Below are 19,126 nucleotides of genomic sequence, written 5' to 3' on the forward strand. Positions count from 1 at the left end.
CTATCACCCGGTCATTCGTTCTTTCTCCCACATTCGGTTGTTTTTCAAAACAATCCCACGTTTGCATATATTTCCATCGCTCCAGAATCAACAGCGAAAAAAACCGGCAAACGTTAATAATATTTTGGGTTTGAACATTAGCATATGATGCATGTGCATTGTGCGTTATCATCATTGAATATGCCGTATTCTTATACGCTTGTGACAGACTGTTCAATTCGCAGTAATTTTGCATCGAAAATTATCGTGAACGTAGATAAAACGACCAACGCGAGAATTCGTTTAAAGCAACATTAATACACACAATCGTAAATTTTGAACCGCACGCATACAATCGCCAAACTGGAGCACTGCAGTGAATATATTTACACCATGAGACAGACAACAAGAATATGTGAGCGAGAAACTTGAATTGAGCGAAAGAGAAAGAGACTGAGCAGTATGGTAGTGTGTTGAATGCGCGTCGGGAGACATCCATATCAAAATGAACATACACTAGCACAATATCGAATCTAGTGTGTATGTAACTGGGTGTGTGTATGTTTGTAAAAGCACAGCATTCATGCTTATACTGAATACGACTGCTGCCGCCAGAATTGATATGTGTATCGTATATTGCACGCTCCTTTTTTGGCATAAACGGCACAATGTTTCATTGTAAACGCAAACAGCAAACCGATTGGATGTGCAAAGTTTCGATGCTGTCACACATCGTTGTTCACAGTGAAATTGATTCGTTTTCGTGATAAAAAGTGTCGTTGCTGTCAGAATTGACAAAAACACAAACCAAATAATAAATAAAAGTGGTTATTCTTCATTTGTTGAAATCAAGTGAAAAATAAAAAAAAACCATAACCAACATTTTTTTAAATAAATTGTTGGGTTTTTTTTCTCTCTCTCTCTGTCTATCTCTCTCTCGCTAAAGCCATAAAATCGGTTTGCTCTATTTTGTATTGTGCGGCACACAACTTTGTTCTCAAAACAAACGGTTTTTGGGTGGTGTTGTTAAAAAAATTTTCTCAGTCTTGTTCGTCGAGAGTTAACGAGTGGTCGATTTTGTCATATTTGTAACTGTGTGTCTGCCACACCAAAAGAATTTCGCGTTTCGGTGAATATACGGGAGATAAATTTATTTTTCGGTGATACTTTTTTTTAAATCAAAACACATCAATAGTAAAGACAACCGAATGTCGGAGATTAAAATGGATGAACAAGCCCAAGAGAGAGATGGATTGGCGGAAAAAGAAATAGAATTGGAAGAGACCGATGGAATCTCGAAACCTTATAAGGTAAGTCAATATAGATATAAAATAACAACAACAAAGATTGATTGTAATTCAAATTGTCACTTGCATTGTGTGATATCTCTGCAAGCCAGCCACCGCCACTTCATTAACCATGAAGCGACATTGCACATACCAATACAGTACAATTTGATTACATTGGAATGTTATGTTTCTGTTGAATTCATTTTGTGTGTGTGTATGTGTCTTTCAGTCGGTTATCGCGTTGTTCACGTGCGACAACACACAACTCAATATATTTTGAAGAAATACACACACACACACATTACTCGTGTTGCAACTCACTAGATCAAATTCACACGCGGCACACGAGAAATATATATACAACAACAGTTTTGCAACATATTTTCATCATCAAAATGGTCATTTTGTGTTTCTCTTAAATTTCCTCCGAATAAAATTTGTGCATGCAAATTCATTTAAATGATAACTGAATTAAAATGCACCGGCATATACAGACTGTATGTCTTTTGAGAGTTTTGTAAAATATACTGATTCAATTATCCTTTGAAATCTTATTGTATCAGTGACGATGACGACGAAAACGAGATTGTAATTTTCTAAACGTGGATTTAACTATTTATGTGTGGCATCTAAAATTCGATTAAAATGTAAAATGGAAGTAGATTGCAATTAACTCATTATTGGGCGTTGGATCCTTTGTCTTTTGTACGATGTGTAGCACACACCAATCAAGAAAGAAAGAAAAAATACACTGAGCACCTCATCTATCGTCAGACAACCATATCTAGCGCATACAAAAAAAAACCGACCGGAGAAAAAATTGCATCCAACGATTTAGGCACTTCGTAACGACTCACATATCGATTGCACGAATCATTTGCCAGACTCTCTTAAATCAGTCGGTTCTGGTATTCTCATCACTTCTGTTAGTTTGTCATGCAATGAAAATGCTCCAAGCTTTTCTCCGTGCGTTATATTGCATTCAATATAAGAAAGTAGAATGATGTATAAAGTACTGTGTATGTAACAGACACAATGGATTATTATATGGAATACTTTAAATCCGGTTTTCTAAAGAAACATACATTTTTCCGCTATAATTTTTCTCTTCAATTTTTTTTTTTGCTGAATATGATTTAATAAAAAAAAGTGGGTCCTAGTTTGAAGTAAATAAAGTTCCACTTTTAACCCTCTAATGCATTAATTTTTTTTCGACATGAGACTTATTTTTCTATGATTGTTTTGGTTTATAATTCCTTAAAAAAATAATCGAAATTCAAAAAATCGCATGGTTTTCTCAAAAAATGCTATTGACAAAATTCGAGAACAATCAAAACCATTGTTTAAACTGCAGTAAAACTGCTATAAACAAAGAAAATGATATTTTTTTTGTCAAATTTCTGTTTTCGAGTACAGCCGTGTTTATAATTAAACAACCGATTTACATCCAGTTGTCAAATGACCGGAAAATGAAAGCCTGAACCCTACTGAATGTATTTTAATTCATAAATAAAATCTTTTTTTTAAATTATATATTTTAGACAATAATTTGTACACCATGCCTAAAGGCAGGGCTATGCACTAGAGGGTTAATAAGGTAATTTGAATTGACCGATTGATTCAATTATCCATTCGATTACGCTCTCTACAGAAATTCAATGGATCTGGAATGGATCTAAAACAGAAATACTTTAAATTATTCATGCATTAATGATTTGCTTTTCAAAATCTTGAAAGAATAGCGATTAGTTATTGGCTTTGCATTTTATCCCTGGAATCATCTAATTTATTCAAGCATATTTTTTTGCAGATATTGAGTTACGAATCTATTTGCCAATTTTTTTTTTGTTTTCCGCTCTTTTCAACACAAAAACCAGACAAAAAAGTTCGTCAAACTAAAATGTGTAAAAACATCATTTGGACTGTTTGGTAAAAATACCATTTTCTTCAACATAATGCTGGTCATCAGTATTTTTGCCAAAATAGGCTCTCTGCATTTTGGTTGTGTAAATTCTTGGTTAATATTAATTGAATCGAATAAATTTGTGCCGATTTACGGGATAAAGGACCAAGACCATACGATTCGTTTCCGCTTCGTAGAAAATAAGTTTTTCACTTTTTTTGGGAAATTTAGTGCTTAACACACACGAAAACGACTTGAAAAAAAAAAACTGCTACGCAATATTTTTCATATGATTTACGAGTTTATAATGGAAATAATTTTTTTTGTTCTGATTGTACAATTACGGAAGCATTGAAAAAATCTCTATGAGAACATTTGATTTTATAAAATGTTCGGATAAATTGTTTTAAAGTTTTTGTTGTCGGTGAATTGGTGCGACACATCTAAAATTGAAACACGTTTGAGCAACGAAGTATAAATGCGCAATACGCTCGTTTTCAGCGCGCATACACAGTTAGGACAAAGAAACAGAAGGCACAAAGATAAACGACAATAAAGTCGCCTTACTTAGTTCAATGTTCGGTTTGTCATTGTCCTTCTAACACATTTATAAAATCTTTCACACTTTAACAAGCGATCACCAAGAAGCATCAAGAGATCTTTAGAAGCAATGGTGTATTGTTTACAAAGGGTTGCGTGAATGTAGTAGAACTGAGACTATAACTCAATACACAGAGCACAGAGATACAGATCGGTTTTCAGTTGTCACGCTATCTTTTTTCTGTTTTTTTTTATATGCGCCATGTGGATTATATGCATCTTAAATACTTAGTATATTGCGAGCGAAATAAATGTTCAAATATGTATGCAAAAGGCTATATACATAGATTAGTTACGTTCAACTCTCTAATATTTTTATCTTCATTTTGAGAAAAAAGAAAACTAAATAACATTGTAATAACATTGTTCAGTTGGTACGGAATTTTGTCAAGTAGTTTTTTGTGTATATATCTTAGCAGTTTGGGGTGCATAAACAATGGAATCAATGAGGATATGGTCAGCAATCGTAAATCTATTGTTATCAAAATGTTCGGTTGATTATTTTTCTTTTGAATTAAAATGTAAATTCTTCCATTCTAAATCCGTTCTAGTCAATGCGATATTTGGCAAAATATTTGCGTACATTGAAATAGGTCGTGAAAACTTTCAATATCAAGAGCATTTAGGCGATGTTCAATGTTATTATTATCATGATATTGGATGAGCTGTAAAACAGAAAGAAAGGTAGAGAGAGGAGTATTTGTTAGAATCGGTCAAACACAATTTTCGATGCAAATGATAAATTCATTTTGGCACGCATACTTAAGTGTGTGGTGAGAAATCAATTTGTACGCTTTCAAACGTTGATGGACGAAATATTGACATATACCCCCTTTTCAATAAACGCCACACCATTTTATAATTTCACGAAAAAGATTGCTTGTATGATTGCACATGAATTTGTCGATTTTCCAGACATTTTTCGAAGCTGATGAAGCGAAATGTGGTGACACTTTGCGGTAAGCCGGAGTTCATGTGTTCACTTGTCGGTCATGTGCAATGCATATACATTTTACAAACGTACAAATTTTGAATCGAAATTAACAAAAAGCCGCAAATGTCGAGAGAGTCGAGATCCACATTTGGTAGATGTAGATGAACATTATTGAATTAAAAAAAGCCGGATTAATTACACAGAAATTTTCATGAAATTTACAAAAGCAGTAATATTAATGATACGATTCAAATGTCGTCAGTCTATAAAAAAAATGGTCTGGACACTCAAATGCTTCATGTTAATTGCAAATTGTTTCGTATGGTTTTTCATTTGTAATAGGTTCGGAACGTATCACGCGATGAATGTAAAGGTATTTCTGCCATATCATTGGAAGATGTGAAAAAGAAGGCGGCCAAACGGTATAATCACTCGGATTTACCCAAAATTCATTTGGATGCAGACGGCACTGAGGTCGACGATGAAGACTACTTTCAAACGCTTGATGGAGACACTGAATTGGTTGCCGTATTCGAGGGCGAAAAATGGATTGATGTAAGTATACCTCATTTTCGTGATAGTTTCATGCTATTAGCGTCGAATCTACTTTGAAGCGCACGACATTTTTAACGTAAAAAAAAATAAAAAAATAGAAGCAAATGGGAGAATAATCACAATGAGAAGATTAATTCAAATCTATCATTCTAGTGACATCATAAAAGTGTTTGCTCCATTTCATGATATGATTGCAAACACTTTCAAAGTAGTTGACACCAATCACAAAGGAGGATGTTCAATAAATCAATAATATATTTCAAACTTTCGTTATGTTTGACTTCTGACAATTCTGAATGAAAACCATCTACAGATTAACAACAGAAATGTATTCCAATGTAACTTATATCATCACTTGTACAACGCTTGAATTTGAAGAATGTCTGCACTTAACTGGATTGTTGAACAAAGATGGGCATCAAATGCGCACTTTGTATTTGATACGATGATTTTATTAAGCAGCTTTAGTTTTTGAAAAAATTCTATGCTGTGCTGCAACAGCATCAGTGTGTCATAAAATAATAAAATCGTAACTCAAATCCATATGTATATTTAAATACAGTTACGAATTGAAACTTTTAATCGATTTAATTTTCTTGGAAATAAATCATTTACACAAACCGCGTCAAAAATGAAAATGATACCAGAAAAAAAAAACACTGTTGGCTGTTAGTCGTTTCATTCTATTGAGCATCGAGTGTCAAAAGTTTTATGTGTTCATATTATTTCGATATATACACATTTCAGCCAAATTGTTCGGAAAATGTGCACTATAGAACGGCAGAAAATGTAAAGCATCTCTTCTGACGAATAAAAAGCAGCAAACTTTCAGAACGCCTAAAGCTTGACGTTGAACATTGACAAAATGGAAAAAGTTTCATTTATTTTTTTTTCTCTCTCTCTTTCTCTCTCTGTTTACATGTTTGGTATATTTCGATTTCCGTGCACTACTTGCAGTCGTCTGTGGTTTCGTTGATTTTTCTTGCCGAGTCGATCGAGCCTGAAACTTTTCCTATCTTACTTTCTCACTGCATGCAACCATAATTTTTCGTGGTTGTCGTTTTCATTCGTGGTTGTTGTTGTGAACTGGCCAAACAATGGTTGTGCATGGAGCGCTGCATTGAAATGTCGGAAATGAAGTTACTCGCATAAATCATATAAACATTTGAATTGTGCTGATTTGCAACGGCTGCCTGAGCCCAAAATGGTTTGTGGTCTCTTTTGATACGAACTCAGCGCGAGAGCACATTTTTGCTATATATTGGTGCACTTCTTTTTTCTCTATGTCAATGTTAATGCCTATGTTGTGGTATATGTGTGTGTATCAAACAAGGTGTCCTCCAAATATTGAAAATATCAGAGCCAAGCACTTTTTCAAGAGTTTGTCAGTTCTAGCGAACAACAAAAAAAGCATCACAACACCGGTAAACATTAGTATCTCTATCTCACTCGATGTCTCTTTCTCTTGCTCTCATTCATGAAATTCACTCCAACTTTATTTAACAGAGTTCGCAACGGAGGCGATTTTTCAACTCCAAAGCCGACTGAAGCCGAGACTATCAAATCCGACGCCGACCGACGCCGAGATTATTAAATCCGATACCGACCGTACGTCGACCATCTTTTTTCGATGCTCGAAAATCGAACAAAATTGAATACAAAATGAGATAGAAATGAGAAAAAAATGACAATTGATAAAAAATCCATTGAATTTTTCAAAAAATCGCGAACTCGGAAAAAACTCGGATGGCGAAATCATTCCGACGCCGACCATTCTCCGAGCAACTTGGGTTCGGTCGGAGTCGGCGGTCGGTCGGCGTCGGAGCTCGGTCGGAGGGCTACTAAAGAACGCGATTCATTTTTTTATGTGACATTAAGCGTGAAACAAAGTTTTTTCGGATTATTTTAGAACATTTTTGAATTATATCCCGGTTGAAAAATTACTGACTGACTTGGCTTAAGCCAACTGAGATTGAAGTAATTTAAAGTTGACTTGTTTGATTTTGCAGTCGATTCCAGTTGAGAAAAATATAACTCAACTTTAATAACACAGTTGGCAATAACCGAAATAATCGTCTGTTTAAAATCAGAAAAATAGACGACTAAAGTCAACTGGGTTTTAGTTAACAAAATTTATTTTCAGTTGATTTCAGCTAGTCAGTCACTTTTTTTCCACGCGGGATATTCAAAGCAAAAATTGGCATTGCCATGAAAAATAGAAATGCTAAAGGGTTAAATTGGTTTTGGCGGAAAGTTAATTCAATCTACGTAAATAAATTAAGATGAGCTAAATCAACAATGCAAAGTTTTGAGCATATGATTCTTTAAGTCAAGTTTGTTTGGACGTTGAATGTTATGAAATAACACGAAGATTCCGTCTCAAAATTTTTGAATTATTGTTCATTCAATTTCGATTAATGGAGTTTTCGAACTTTATTTTCGTCTGTTATCGACACACACACACACACACACACACACACACACACACACACACACACGTTAACTTTGTTTTCAAAAGTTTAAACAATGCCATCGTGATCTCTTTCAATCATTTATAGTTCTTTTTGTTTGGTATTTACATTCCATTTTGCATGCATAGAATTTGTTTTATAAGTGGAAACAGAAATCTACCTTAATTCAAATGTGTCGAGTCTAGATGTGCAGCTGAACATGATCGGAATATGAATATTCGATTAAGTGTAGTCATTTGGTACATTGACTGCTATTTCTATATTTAACAGCTTTTGCTTTGCATTCAAAATCATGCGAATCTTGAATTTTCGTTATAGTATCGTATTCTAATGCGATGGAAAACACAGCAACCATTCTTCTTTTTTTCTTTCTCTCGCCATAAACCGAACAACAAAAAAATGAGTGTGACATTACTGTGTCTGGATATTAAACTTGCGTCAAATATTGACACTTGTTACAATTTCAATTATGGTAGTGTTCATTTACGCTCTGCTGCTCGCATTTTATTTTGCAAATCCATTTTTGTATTTAGTTAGCAACACGAAACACACTCACCCACATCCAATGTCAACGAAAAAAAGGTGCATTAATTATTCGTAACAATGCACGTAAGGGACTCAATTTACAGTTTGCAAATGCGACTGGATGGCAAAGAATGGGAACACATCAAACAGACACCGAACTCAAAATTTGACTGGAATAAATTCCGTACACTTTTGCTATTTTTCAATTCCAATGAGAATTTTCAATGAACTGCTCTTTCCATTTGCAAACTGGGCTATATCCAACAGTACCGAAAAAAATATATTTTCAAATTTATTTATTTATGATTCCGCCCCGATTCTCGTCACCACTTTTTTAACGCAATTTTTTCTCTTTCCATCGCTCTCTCTCTCTCTCTCTCTCTCTGTCTGTCATGGCAATGCATATATCAGACTGAATGTAGTTATCGTGCATCAAGTTTGGTGCTTGTCATTTTTTTGGCGAAAGATCGGTCAAAATGAAAATTGATAATTCTATTCATGCACACATGCACAAATCATCTTTTTCGCTAGATATGCTCCACAAAATTTCATGAATATAGCTTGGCAGTGAGAGCTAAATTTTATAATACTACTCGATGATAAATACTATCACTATTTGCCGAACATATCGCATGTTACAATTTTACTACAAATTCCAAACCGAATATGTATTTATTCCGATAGTTCGATGAAGGCCACAAAAATTGAATGGCAAACCGGGTGGTTTGACTCTCTTGCAAATCAATATGGATGTCATGTGATTTGATGATGGCGAACTGAGATGATAAAAAATGCAAATAATATTTGGCTTTATAAAACAATGCAAAATGTTGATGGCACCATGTGCCATATACACGAGCCCTTTGGCCACCACTGGATTGAGGATGAAAACGAGCTATTGTATGAGTACTTTATTGACGATGACGACGACGAAACAACATAATATTTTATTCTACAACGCATATTCCTAATGAAAGTGTAAATAAATGATTTCAAAACATCATATCAGTTTACATGGTTGAAAGAGACACGCTTTCATTAAAATACATGAAACGACTGCTTTTATTTTTATCATACATGAACTTACGTACAGTTCACTTACCAAAAATGAAAATATCTTCTTATTCTGTTAATTAATAAAACTACTTTAATTATATTATTTATATACGGTATCTTACTTCGACTCTCATAAGCATTATAGCAATAATTCTATACAAACAGCGGATAATATAGTATTCAGAAGAATCCATTATTTAATCAGCGAAGAAAAGCGAAAGAAGAAAAGCGTTTCTATTTTTACTTTTGAAGAAAACAATCGGTGAGCATAATCAAGTTCTTTGCTTGAATATTGCGCTCTTTCCAACTTTCCCCCATCTCTCTCTGTCTTTATTCGACGTTTGTAATGTTGATATTGTTGTACCATCGATGTTAAACGATTTAAAAAAAAGCAATTTGTTTTTAATTGTGCATAGACGAATTGCCATTCGCAAAAAAGCAATTCGTTGAATGCCATTCGTCGTATTGTATAATAATCAATAAAAAAAATCAACAAGAAAACCATTTCATTTCAATGTGCCAAAAATATTTTTCTGAATTCAATTCTGGGAACCGAATAACATCAATTCTAATATTTTGATTTTTTCTTCTTTTTTCCACTTTCATTTACCTGTCAACACATCGCATTGTTTGATCCCGTTTACGAAAATCGCCAACACATTGCCACATACGAATGGGCGTATTGGGGTGCATCAAAACGGCATGCAAAAAAAATGGATTTGGTATGTATTTTCACGGAAATTCCATCAAATTTAGCCAGCAAAATACATCGTTAAAACCAGCCGAAGCTCAGGCGATATGACGGATAGTACGATCCACGGCAGATGTGTAAATTTGCGGAATATCGTTCTACAATTAAAAAATGATTTGACCAATATATCGGTGTTGAGCGATCCAGAGCTACAAATGATCACAAACATGGACAATGAAACGGAAGAGGACGAGGAATTTGTCCATCGTTTGAAAGAAGTATCAACCAGGTTAGGTCAGAAATGGGAAATTCATTTTTTGAAATTAAGGTGCACCATTCGTGGGAAGGTATTTTCGAATACAATAATAAAAATAAAATATTGAAGAGCAAAATTGATTACCATATTACAATTTCAATTGGGATCGCCAAAAATCATTTTAGGGTGTACTAGATTCGGTAAACCTTGCCCACGTATGTATCTCTCTTTTTTTCATTTGAACATTTATTTGATGTGATGAAAGTATACACACATCGGGCGCATACACACATTTAGTTCACTCATATGGATGCAATGACGGATGAACAAATAAATGAAATATTTTCTCATTTGTTTCAGTGTCATTTGTGGCAAAGTTAAAGAGAAATTGTTTGTCACAAACGGTACTCTTTCGATAGATAATAATCGCAATTATTTCCCCAAGTATATGTAATTTTCAAATGAAATGGAAGCTTTTTTAAATTATCTTTACTGTTGAAAATTATGTATCATCTGCAGTTTAAAACAGTTATTCCATCATACGTCAAATACACATGCACAATACATGACAGCATCACCGAGTACAGTTCACTACACAATCATATCAAAGCATTTTCTCCGTCAATTTTTTTCAATTAAACGATTTGGCTACATATTATCTATTTGAACCGGTTCTCATCTGAAAAAAAATTAAAAATTTATCTGTTCATTATGTAAATTAATAATATATTCGAATGAAAGGAGTTGAAATGGTTGTACCGACCGCAAAATAATTTCATTTATATGTATTTTCTGGATTTCAACTGTCTGAAATGAGAATGTACATGTTGTTATGCATGGCTGGAGGGTTAATTTCATAAAATCTGATTTATTTGCCATTCATTTAATTTGAATGAACTTCCGCAAACCAGAGTTGTCACATTTCAATTTCATAAAGTTACTCAATTTCCTCTGGTCATATAAATTTCAAGATCGCATTGTTCGTACCTAGAACGTTTTCGATTCCGAATACATTCTCCACCGCTTTCTCCTTTTCAATCAATTTTAACATTTCTTGCTGACACTTTTCGAAACAAATCCAACACTGAATAAAGGAAATCCTTCAAAACAACACAAAACGGCAACAAATCTTTGGCATAAATTGTACACACAAGATATCCGCCCCCCAGACATGAATAATGGATTGATTTGATTGAAAATTAATGCATGTTTTGGGAATGGTTTGCAAAAAACCTTTTATATGGTTTGTTAACAATTCGGTATTGTGTCGACACGCGAAAGATTTGTGATGTTTTTCAACACGCCTTTTGCAATTGCTGTTATTATCAGTAAAATTATTGATGTGTGAATGGCAGAAAGAAAGACATTGTGTGACACGTGTTTGAGTCGATCTCAAACGTCTTGTTCAAAACTTTGAATAATCCCTGTGCCAATACAAAATTACACGACGTAAATTGCGTTTGAAATATGAAATTAATAATCGAAAATTGTGGTAAAAATATGGAAATTTAACCGTTTGAAGCACGCCACAAAATTGTGTGGATGACACGTGCAAAGCATTTTTTTGCCATTTTTAAAATGAACGCATTCCGAATGAGATAATGGAAAAGTCCAATATAATACCATTTTGATGTAACGCGCTTTTCATTCGAAACACACGCTTTGTCAATTCAAAGCTTACCTTCTTAATGGGAGGTCCGTCTTCAATGGCAATGTTCTCTCGGCGACCAAAACATGGAACTCATTATATTGAAAATGCCATCGGCAATGATGAAACTTGAAAACAATTATCAAACAGAAAAGAAGGATAGTGATTAATTTTTAATTAAAAACCAATATTCTGTTTTTGAAATGTATTGTATGTTCTACCGTTTTCCTCACAAACATTTAAACATCCAACATCATTAGCAAACTGGGATAGGGGTAATCCTTGGACCCTATGCCAGAAGCTATGGTAGAATACCATACCGTATGTACACCACCAATGTGTTTTCGGATACTCGAGTCACTATTCTAATGAAGAAGTATTCGAATCTACATAATGTTTATTGTTACAGTTGATGTTGATGATTATCGATGCGTTCGAGTTGATGATAAAATAATCATTATTTGAATAGCATATGGCTTAGGTGTTCAGTGTTCAACATATTACTTCTTCTTGTCTTCTTCTTGACTTCCGTTGCTTTTAGCATTTTCGATTTAAACTTCCATAAAACGTTTAAACTTTGAATAATCACTTTGTTGAATGTTACATTTTTGTTGAAATTTTGAAGAGAGCTATTTATGCGATGCATAAACTGTACGTGGTTTTGTTGCTATTGAATCAAATAGCTTTCAAAGTTATTGAATTAATACACTTGACACTGACTGAAAAATCGTATCTGATGGACCATTGACGATTGACAGAAGACAATGTAATCGGATTTATCTGTTAAGAGTGTTTCTGAGAGAGAGAGAGAGAGAGAGAGAGAGAGAGAGAGAGAGGCGTAATGTGTTACGCTTTTGATATGTTTTGTGCTTTTGTTGTTGAAATCCATGAGTATTTTTTTGATATTGAACGTGTGAAGTTGTCAATGATGTGAGATTGGTTGGCGAATGTGTTGTCTTGCCAACTGTTCGACTCACACTCATTGCATCACATCTTTACTCTGATGTTTCGCGTCACATTTCACATTCAATCGTATTCGCTCGATATTCACAATTCTTCATGTTCGAATATGCGCGAATGTTCACAATGCACTCAAAATATGTTTTCATCCCTTTTTCGTTTTTGTTTCGTTGAATTTATACATATTGACATTATTTTTGTTTTATTTTTATATTTCCGTTTTCATTATTTGTTCCGGCAATTCAAATGGATCATCATCATCTTCTACGCTTATGGTTGACTGCGTACCTCTAAACCGCATACACATCAAAACCAATGTCAAATTCGTCTTCGACATTGCTTCATCATTCCACCGGAAATCGTAATGCAAATAATGACATTTTCTTTATTGAAATTGTGACAATGTTTGTGAATATACAATCAAATAGATTCTTACAAGATAAACAAATCGCTAATGATGCAATTAGAGTGTTAAAATTGATTTCCACGGATCAAGGTGTTAAATTGGAAACGCATGGAGCTGAAAACACATCCGATCAACAACAAGAAACCAACGAATTGACCATAAATTTGGATAGCAGCCAACAAACACTAACCGGTTCAGCTGTAATTGAACAACAGTTCCGTTTGACGACTTCAAATCCGCCAGACGATGCAATCGAACAAGTGCCCATCGAACAACCATCGACTTCAATTAATGTGAAAAAACCCACTTCGGAGGATATTTGATATAAGTTTAAGCATTTCATGCATCGGATGTGCTTCTGCAATACCATTCATTCGCTAAAAACATAAATTTGCTGGAGTTTTGATTTATTCGTCATTTCTTATCACACCCGTGAATTTTGGCAGCCCATTGCAGCTCCGCAATTCTCTTTTTATTCATTTTTTTTCTCACACTCTATTTGGGGTAAGTGGTGAACGACTGATCAAAGCACAAAACCACACAAATACACTTTGCTCAGTCAACACATAAAATCCTTATGAATTTACTTGAATCAAAATATAATGTACATAAATATCACAACTAAATATACACAGGAAAAAACTACGGTTTATACCAAATTTTTGATTTTTTTTTTAAATATGCATACATTTTCTTTATTGAATTTTTGTTTTTCGTGTTTTCTTTTTGTTCTTGTTCGGCATCTCGAACACCAGTTTTATGACATGTTAATTGCAAGCGACAGTTTGTTATATGTAACAACTGTTGGCAAAGAAATTTGAGATGATGAAAATAACGATATAGTTTATAACGACGAATGGATGTTGAGTTAATGAGTTTTTAATGCGCAGAGAAAGAGAGATAGAAAGAATGTTTAACAGATTTTGCTTATCATGTCATGCATACAAATGACATGGGCGGTGAATAGTACTTAATCGTAGCGAACAACTGGATAACTTTTCAACAACAACACCTATAACAATGGAAAGGGAAAAGAATATCCTCACCTAGTTTTGTATGGCTTGAAACAAATGTGAAAATACTAACAAATCAATCCTTGGGCGGAAAGATCAAACGAAATTTGGTATACTTTTCATTTATTCGGATATTTTTAATATATCTATGAAATATTTTCGAATTCTCTTTTATGGCTTATTTCATTTTCCGAATTGGAGCTATAGCTGTAGACATTTTCAGAATTTCATTCGACAATACCAAAAATTCCTAAGCTAGACGTAAAGTTTTTTTTTTCTTTAAATAAGCACGAAAGCTATAAATCCTTTTGCAAATAGATTTTTTTGCAGATTTTGTTTGAATGACATGAGTCAGTGATGTGCGAGGGTTATTTTATGGGCGGGGATTCATTTTCAAAATCTTTTTTTAATCTGGTGTAAACATTCTGGTAAAAAACTTGGCAAAGAATTTTTCAAACGGCATTCCTCGACACCCCCGTTCGCACCCACTGACATATATGTTTTACTTGCAAACATTTTTTTTGTTCAAGTCAGCTCAGAAATCAAAGTAATACTCTAGAACATACACTCCATTAAAAGTGAATAAAACAAACTTGTTATGAGTATGACGAAATTAAGCGAATATTTTGAAATATGCACACAAACTAAACATGTTTTTATATATCAAATTAGAAAATAATTTGGAGTTCTTGTTGAGTAGTTGTGACAAAAAAAATCCAAGTTAAATCAAAATCAGTCGTCGTCGTTGTATATGACACGAAGCAAAATTGCGAACAAATGAATATCTTTGTATCTGAAGAAATTGTTGATTGGCTCAAGTCTGCCATAAATTAGATATTAGAGAAATTTGTTTTGGACGAAGGAACGACCGAATGGAGCCTTCAAATAAACTCTCACTTCTTTTACACCGAATGAGAGTAGACTGTATTCGGTCGTACATTTTCACTGTGGAATCCATTAAATCAAACACTGTAGTATCAACGAAATGATATAGATGTATATAGTATTTAAATCTAATGAATCCAATCAAACCCAACTACTGCCCTTTAATGCCTGATTTGAAATAATCTAGACTCAATTTTATTCCCTGCCCCTCCATTTACACTACATTAACTAAATTGATTACAAAAAAAAATCAAACAAATACTCTATTCGGAATACACAATGAAAATAACGTTTACTTGCAAACACATTCAATAAACTGCTATGGATAACTACGAAATTGAGTGTACTAAAGAAGAAGAAAGTCGAGATTCTTGTGAATGGCCAAAGTTTAATAAAATTTAGGGGAATGCATTGGGATTTAAATAATATTCTAACTCTCTCACTCTCCATATAGATTCTTCCTTTTTCCAAATCGGGTTATTCCACTTCGTTTGAATGGCCATTGAACAGGCACTTAAACCTTTTATTGGAAACGGTTTTTTTTGTAAACTTTCGACGAAAATGTATATGTGCACACAAATGTATATTGGAATTTCCATTTCGTAATCTAGTTTATCTCCCACTGATTTAAACTGTCGAGAGCTGGATTTTGGTTTGATCTCATTTTGAAGCTGGTTCCCAAATTGAAACCGATCAGCTTCATAAAATATGCACAATCATTTTAATAGCATTCAATGAATTTTAAGAGCACATACTATTTGCGCACACAATATTGTATGCTCTCAACATTCCCACTGCACCTCTTCCCTCTCCCGACGCCTCTGTTTCTCTCAATTTCGTTTGAAATCGTTAAGTCAATTTCGAAAAAAATGCATAGTTTAATTGGCCCCGGTATAAAATGAGTATTAGTTTAGGATAAATTCACATTGATGCCATTATTTCTGTATTACGAATGGAGATAAAATATGAACGAAATATATTCCGGTAGATATATTGAAAGTAGACACCGACAAAGAATGCACACAGTTGGCGTACTTAACGTCAAAGCCGAGTCCATTTCTGGAATGTGCGAGCAAAGAAGAGCTGTGCATAGTACTCAACACTTTGGTTCCATGACATTGCCATCGTAGAATCGCAAGACTTAATTAATGAACAGCAAGAACATTGTAGAATAGGAACTATTCACGAAGTAGATATTTATTGAGTTCGATGTATGAATTATTTATCAAAAGCGGTAATCGAAGTGTAGTTTTTGAACATGTGAATGAGAACATACGTCGAATTTTACTATTTACAAAAAGAAACGTAAATAATTACAATTTTGAAAATGAACGAGTTCAGCTTCTAGCTTCCATTACATATAGTAATAAACATGAATGAAAACGACAACCAGACGAATGCCATTTAAATGAAATTTTATGATATAATTAATTCAAATGCATAGAATACAAACTACTACATACGACTTATTAAATTAAATTTCCCCGATCTGTGTGTACACATTTTTGACCGCATTTTCACCAGATTTTAAAAATGACAAATTTATAAATGGTTTTGCACATTCCATTTGGAATATATGTGTTTATTCCCTAGAATTAGAATTGATCTCGTGCAAATCAATGTTTTTGATGATTGTTGCATCTTTTTGTAATTCATGTTGGATTTTATTCCCTTTGTCTTCTATGTTTTCGAAGTCCAGTAAATATGACTTCGAAATTTGAATTTTAAAATTTCAAACCTAGCAAAAAAAAATAATGTTGAATTTTGTCCCAAAATTGTCTTTTTGTATAACAATGTACTACACAAAGAGGACGAATAACGAAAACACCTTTGCATATTTTGGACTCATGTGTGCATTGTTTTTAAACATGAACCATTGTAAACGTGGCTATTTTACAACTAAAAATTGTATATTGATCAAATCAATATATTTGATGTATTAATCAAAGTGTTGTCTGATTTCGGTTCTTTTTTTGAAACCAAATCTTATTGGCAATTTTTTTTTGCAAGATTCTTCAGTTTTGGTTTGAATTATTAAATAAAACGATGGCAAAATAAAGCGAAAATGAAAATGAAGAGAATACAAACAATTCATCACCGAAATCGAACAATGTTTTTATTAAGTTGATATGCATATTATAATTGAATCGAAAAGTTAACCAAAGATAGCTGTTTTCAAAGTGTCGATTGCGAATACTTTGATAGAGAATAAGGGAATAATATTATATTTGACTACAAAACATTTTTAAAACATTATATAAAAATAGAGAAAAAAAACAACAACACAAAGAAACATTACTAACGAATAGATATATAAAAAAAATAGCAAATAATAATGATAATGATGACATGAACATTATATTGGTTACGGTTTCATTTGTTTCCCGCAAGTTTCTGTTGTAGTGATATGCGACTCGGTATAGTCATTATTATTTTTGTTTATAAACACGCAAGAGTATGTAAGAGTTTATAATTGTAGGAAAACGAAGATTGTGGCTTCATGCACGTTGTACCATCACAAGTGGTGGTTTGTTTTGTTTTTTATTCCTCGATGCAGCCAACAAGAAATATATGATATCGAAAAGAATTGATACGCGAAAATGAAAATAATTTTGATGAAAGAAAGAAGGAGACGAAGAAAAATGGACCGAAACATTTTTTCACTGCAAACATTTCATTGGATAATTACAAATGTTCTTACGTTTATGTTTTATGTACAATCGAACGTGGTACTTTGTTTGTGTTTTGTAGTTTTGAGTTAAGCTCTTTGCGATCTTATAATTATAAATAAATCGATATACATTTCGTTCGGGAAAAATTCGCCTTTTTGAGAAAATCGAGTTTAGCAATGTGGAACATAAATAAGATGAACACTTCTTAGTCTGATACGAAAATGAAAATAGAATGTTTTTAACAATAGAATCGCTTTCCATTTCATAGAAGTGTTGATTTTTATTTTTGTTATTAAATCACTCATAGCAGCTTAGGTATATGTTCATTGTTCACTTTTCAAGTGGAACACAATAAGAATCATGAAATGAATGTACTTTTTTTTGGAAATTTCAAAACAAATAAACAATAACACAATTTTATTAAATTAGACTTTAAAAATCGATGTATAATATTTGTGTTAAATGAAATCAGCGCATGGTATACATTTGATGCCATTTGGTTGTGGAAACGGAATAATTTATGATACTTATTGAAATCGGTTGAGCACTTAGTAGCGTTTTAATACCCATTTTCTTTTTAAATCGTTTCATCAATTAAGTGGACTATTTTTATAGGCCTGACATAAAAACAAACCTGTTGATTTTTCCATATATTTTAATCAAGTTAGCTTAAGTCCAAATATTTGGAATGCTATAAAAATCAACAGAATAACCAGCCAAAAACACAAACCCATGACGGAGACTCGCTGTTGGAAAAATGGAAAATTACATAAATTATCGGAAAAACGTTTCTCGTCCAAATGTCATTCGGGAATAAAAGAAAAATTGGCTTTAATATGAAATTATTTGGTTTTATAAAATGCACAGCAGACAGCATTTTATTTTTGAATATGTATAGAGCAGGACAAAATAAAACGAAAAAAAATGTGCGCTGGTTTTGGTAAATTAAATTTCAAAAAATAATTGTATTTAAATGTGAAAATTAATATATTTAGATAATTTTATGAACACAAAAAAAAATCGAATTCTGTTTGTGAAACCTGTCCCGAATGCCATGCAATTCCACACAATCTTCCAACACTCATACACAGTGTTCCGTTTTATAAAATTAAATTATAATTATACCATACATCCATGCAAAATTCAAAACCGAATCAATAAATGCATAAATAAATTAAACAATGTAGAACACATCCAAACCAAATGTGCTTGTCTTTTTTTGCCTTTTTTTATTATGTATTTTTATTACAGTGTAGCAGAAGAACCTTGCATTCTTCTAGTGT

General features: G+C 33.1%; 1 protein-coding gene across 1 annotated transcript; it reads left to right on the forward strand.

The window, feature by feature from the left end:
* Nucleotides 1–670: 670 nt before the first annotated feature.
* LOC116344468 (DNA fragmentation factor subunit alpha-like) lies at nucleotides 671–13,932 on the forward strand. The gene is made up of 4 exons (XM_031773023.1): nucleotides 671–1,289; nucleotides 5,048–5,260; nucleotides 10,069–10,292; nucleotides 13,296–13,932. The coding sequence occupies exons 1-4, from the start codon at nucleotides 1,188–1,190 to the stop codon at nucleotides 13,594–13,596; spliced, it is 840 nt and encodes a 279-aa protein (XP_031628883.1). The 5' UTR covers nucleotides 671–1,187; the 3' UTR covers nucleotides 13,597–13,932.
* The last annotated feature ends 5,194 nt before the right edge of the window (nucleotides 13,933–19,126 follow it).

The sequence above is a fragment of the Contarinia nasturtii genome, unplaced genomic scaffold (genome assembly GCF_009176525.2).
Source record: "Contarinia nasturtii isolate CC-2019 unplaced genomic scaffold, AAFC_CNas_1.1 Cnas_scaffold_129, whole genome shotgun sequence".
NCBI lineage: Eukaryota > Metazoa > Arthropoda > Insecta > Diptera > Cecidomyiidae > Contarinia > Contarinia nasturtii.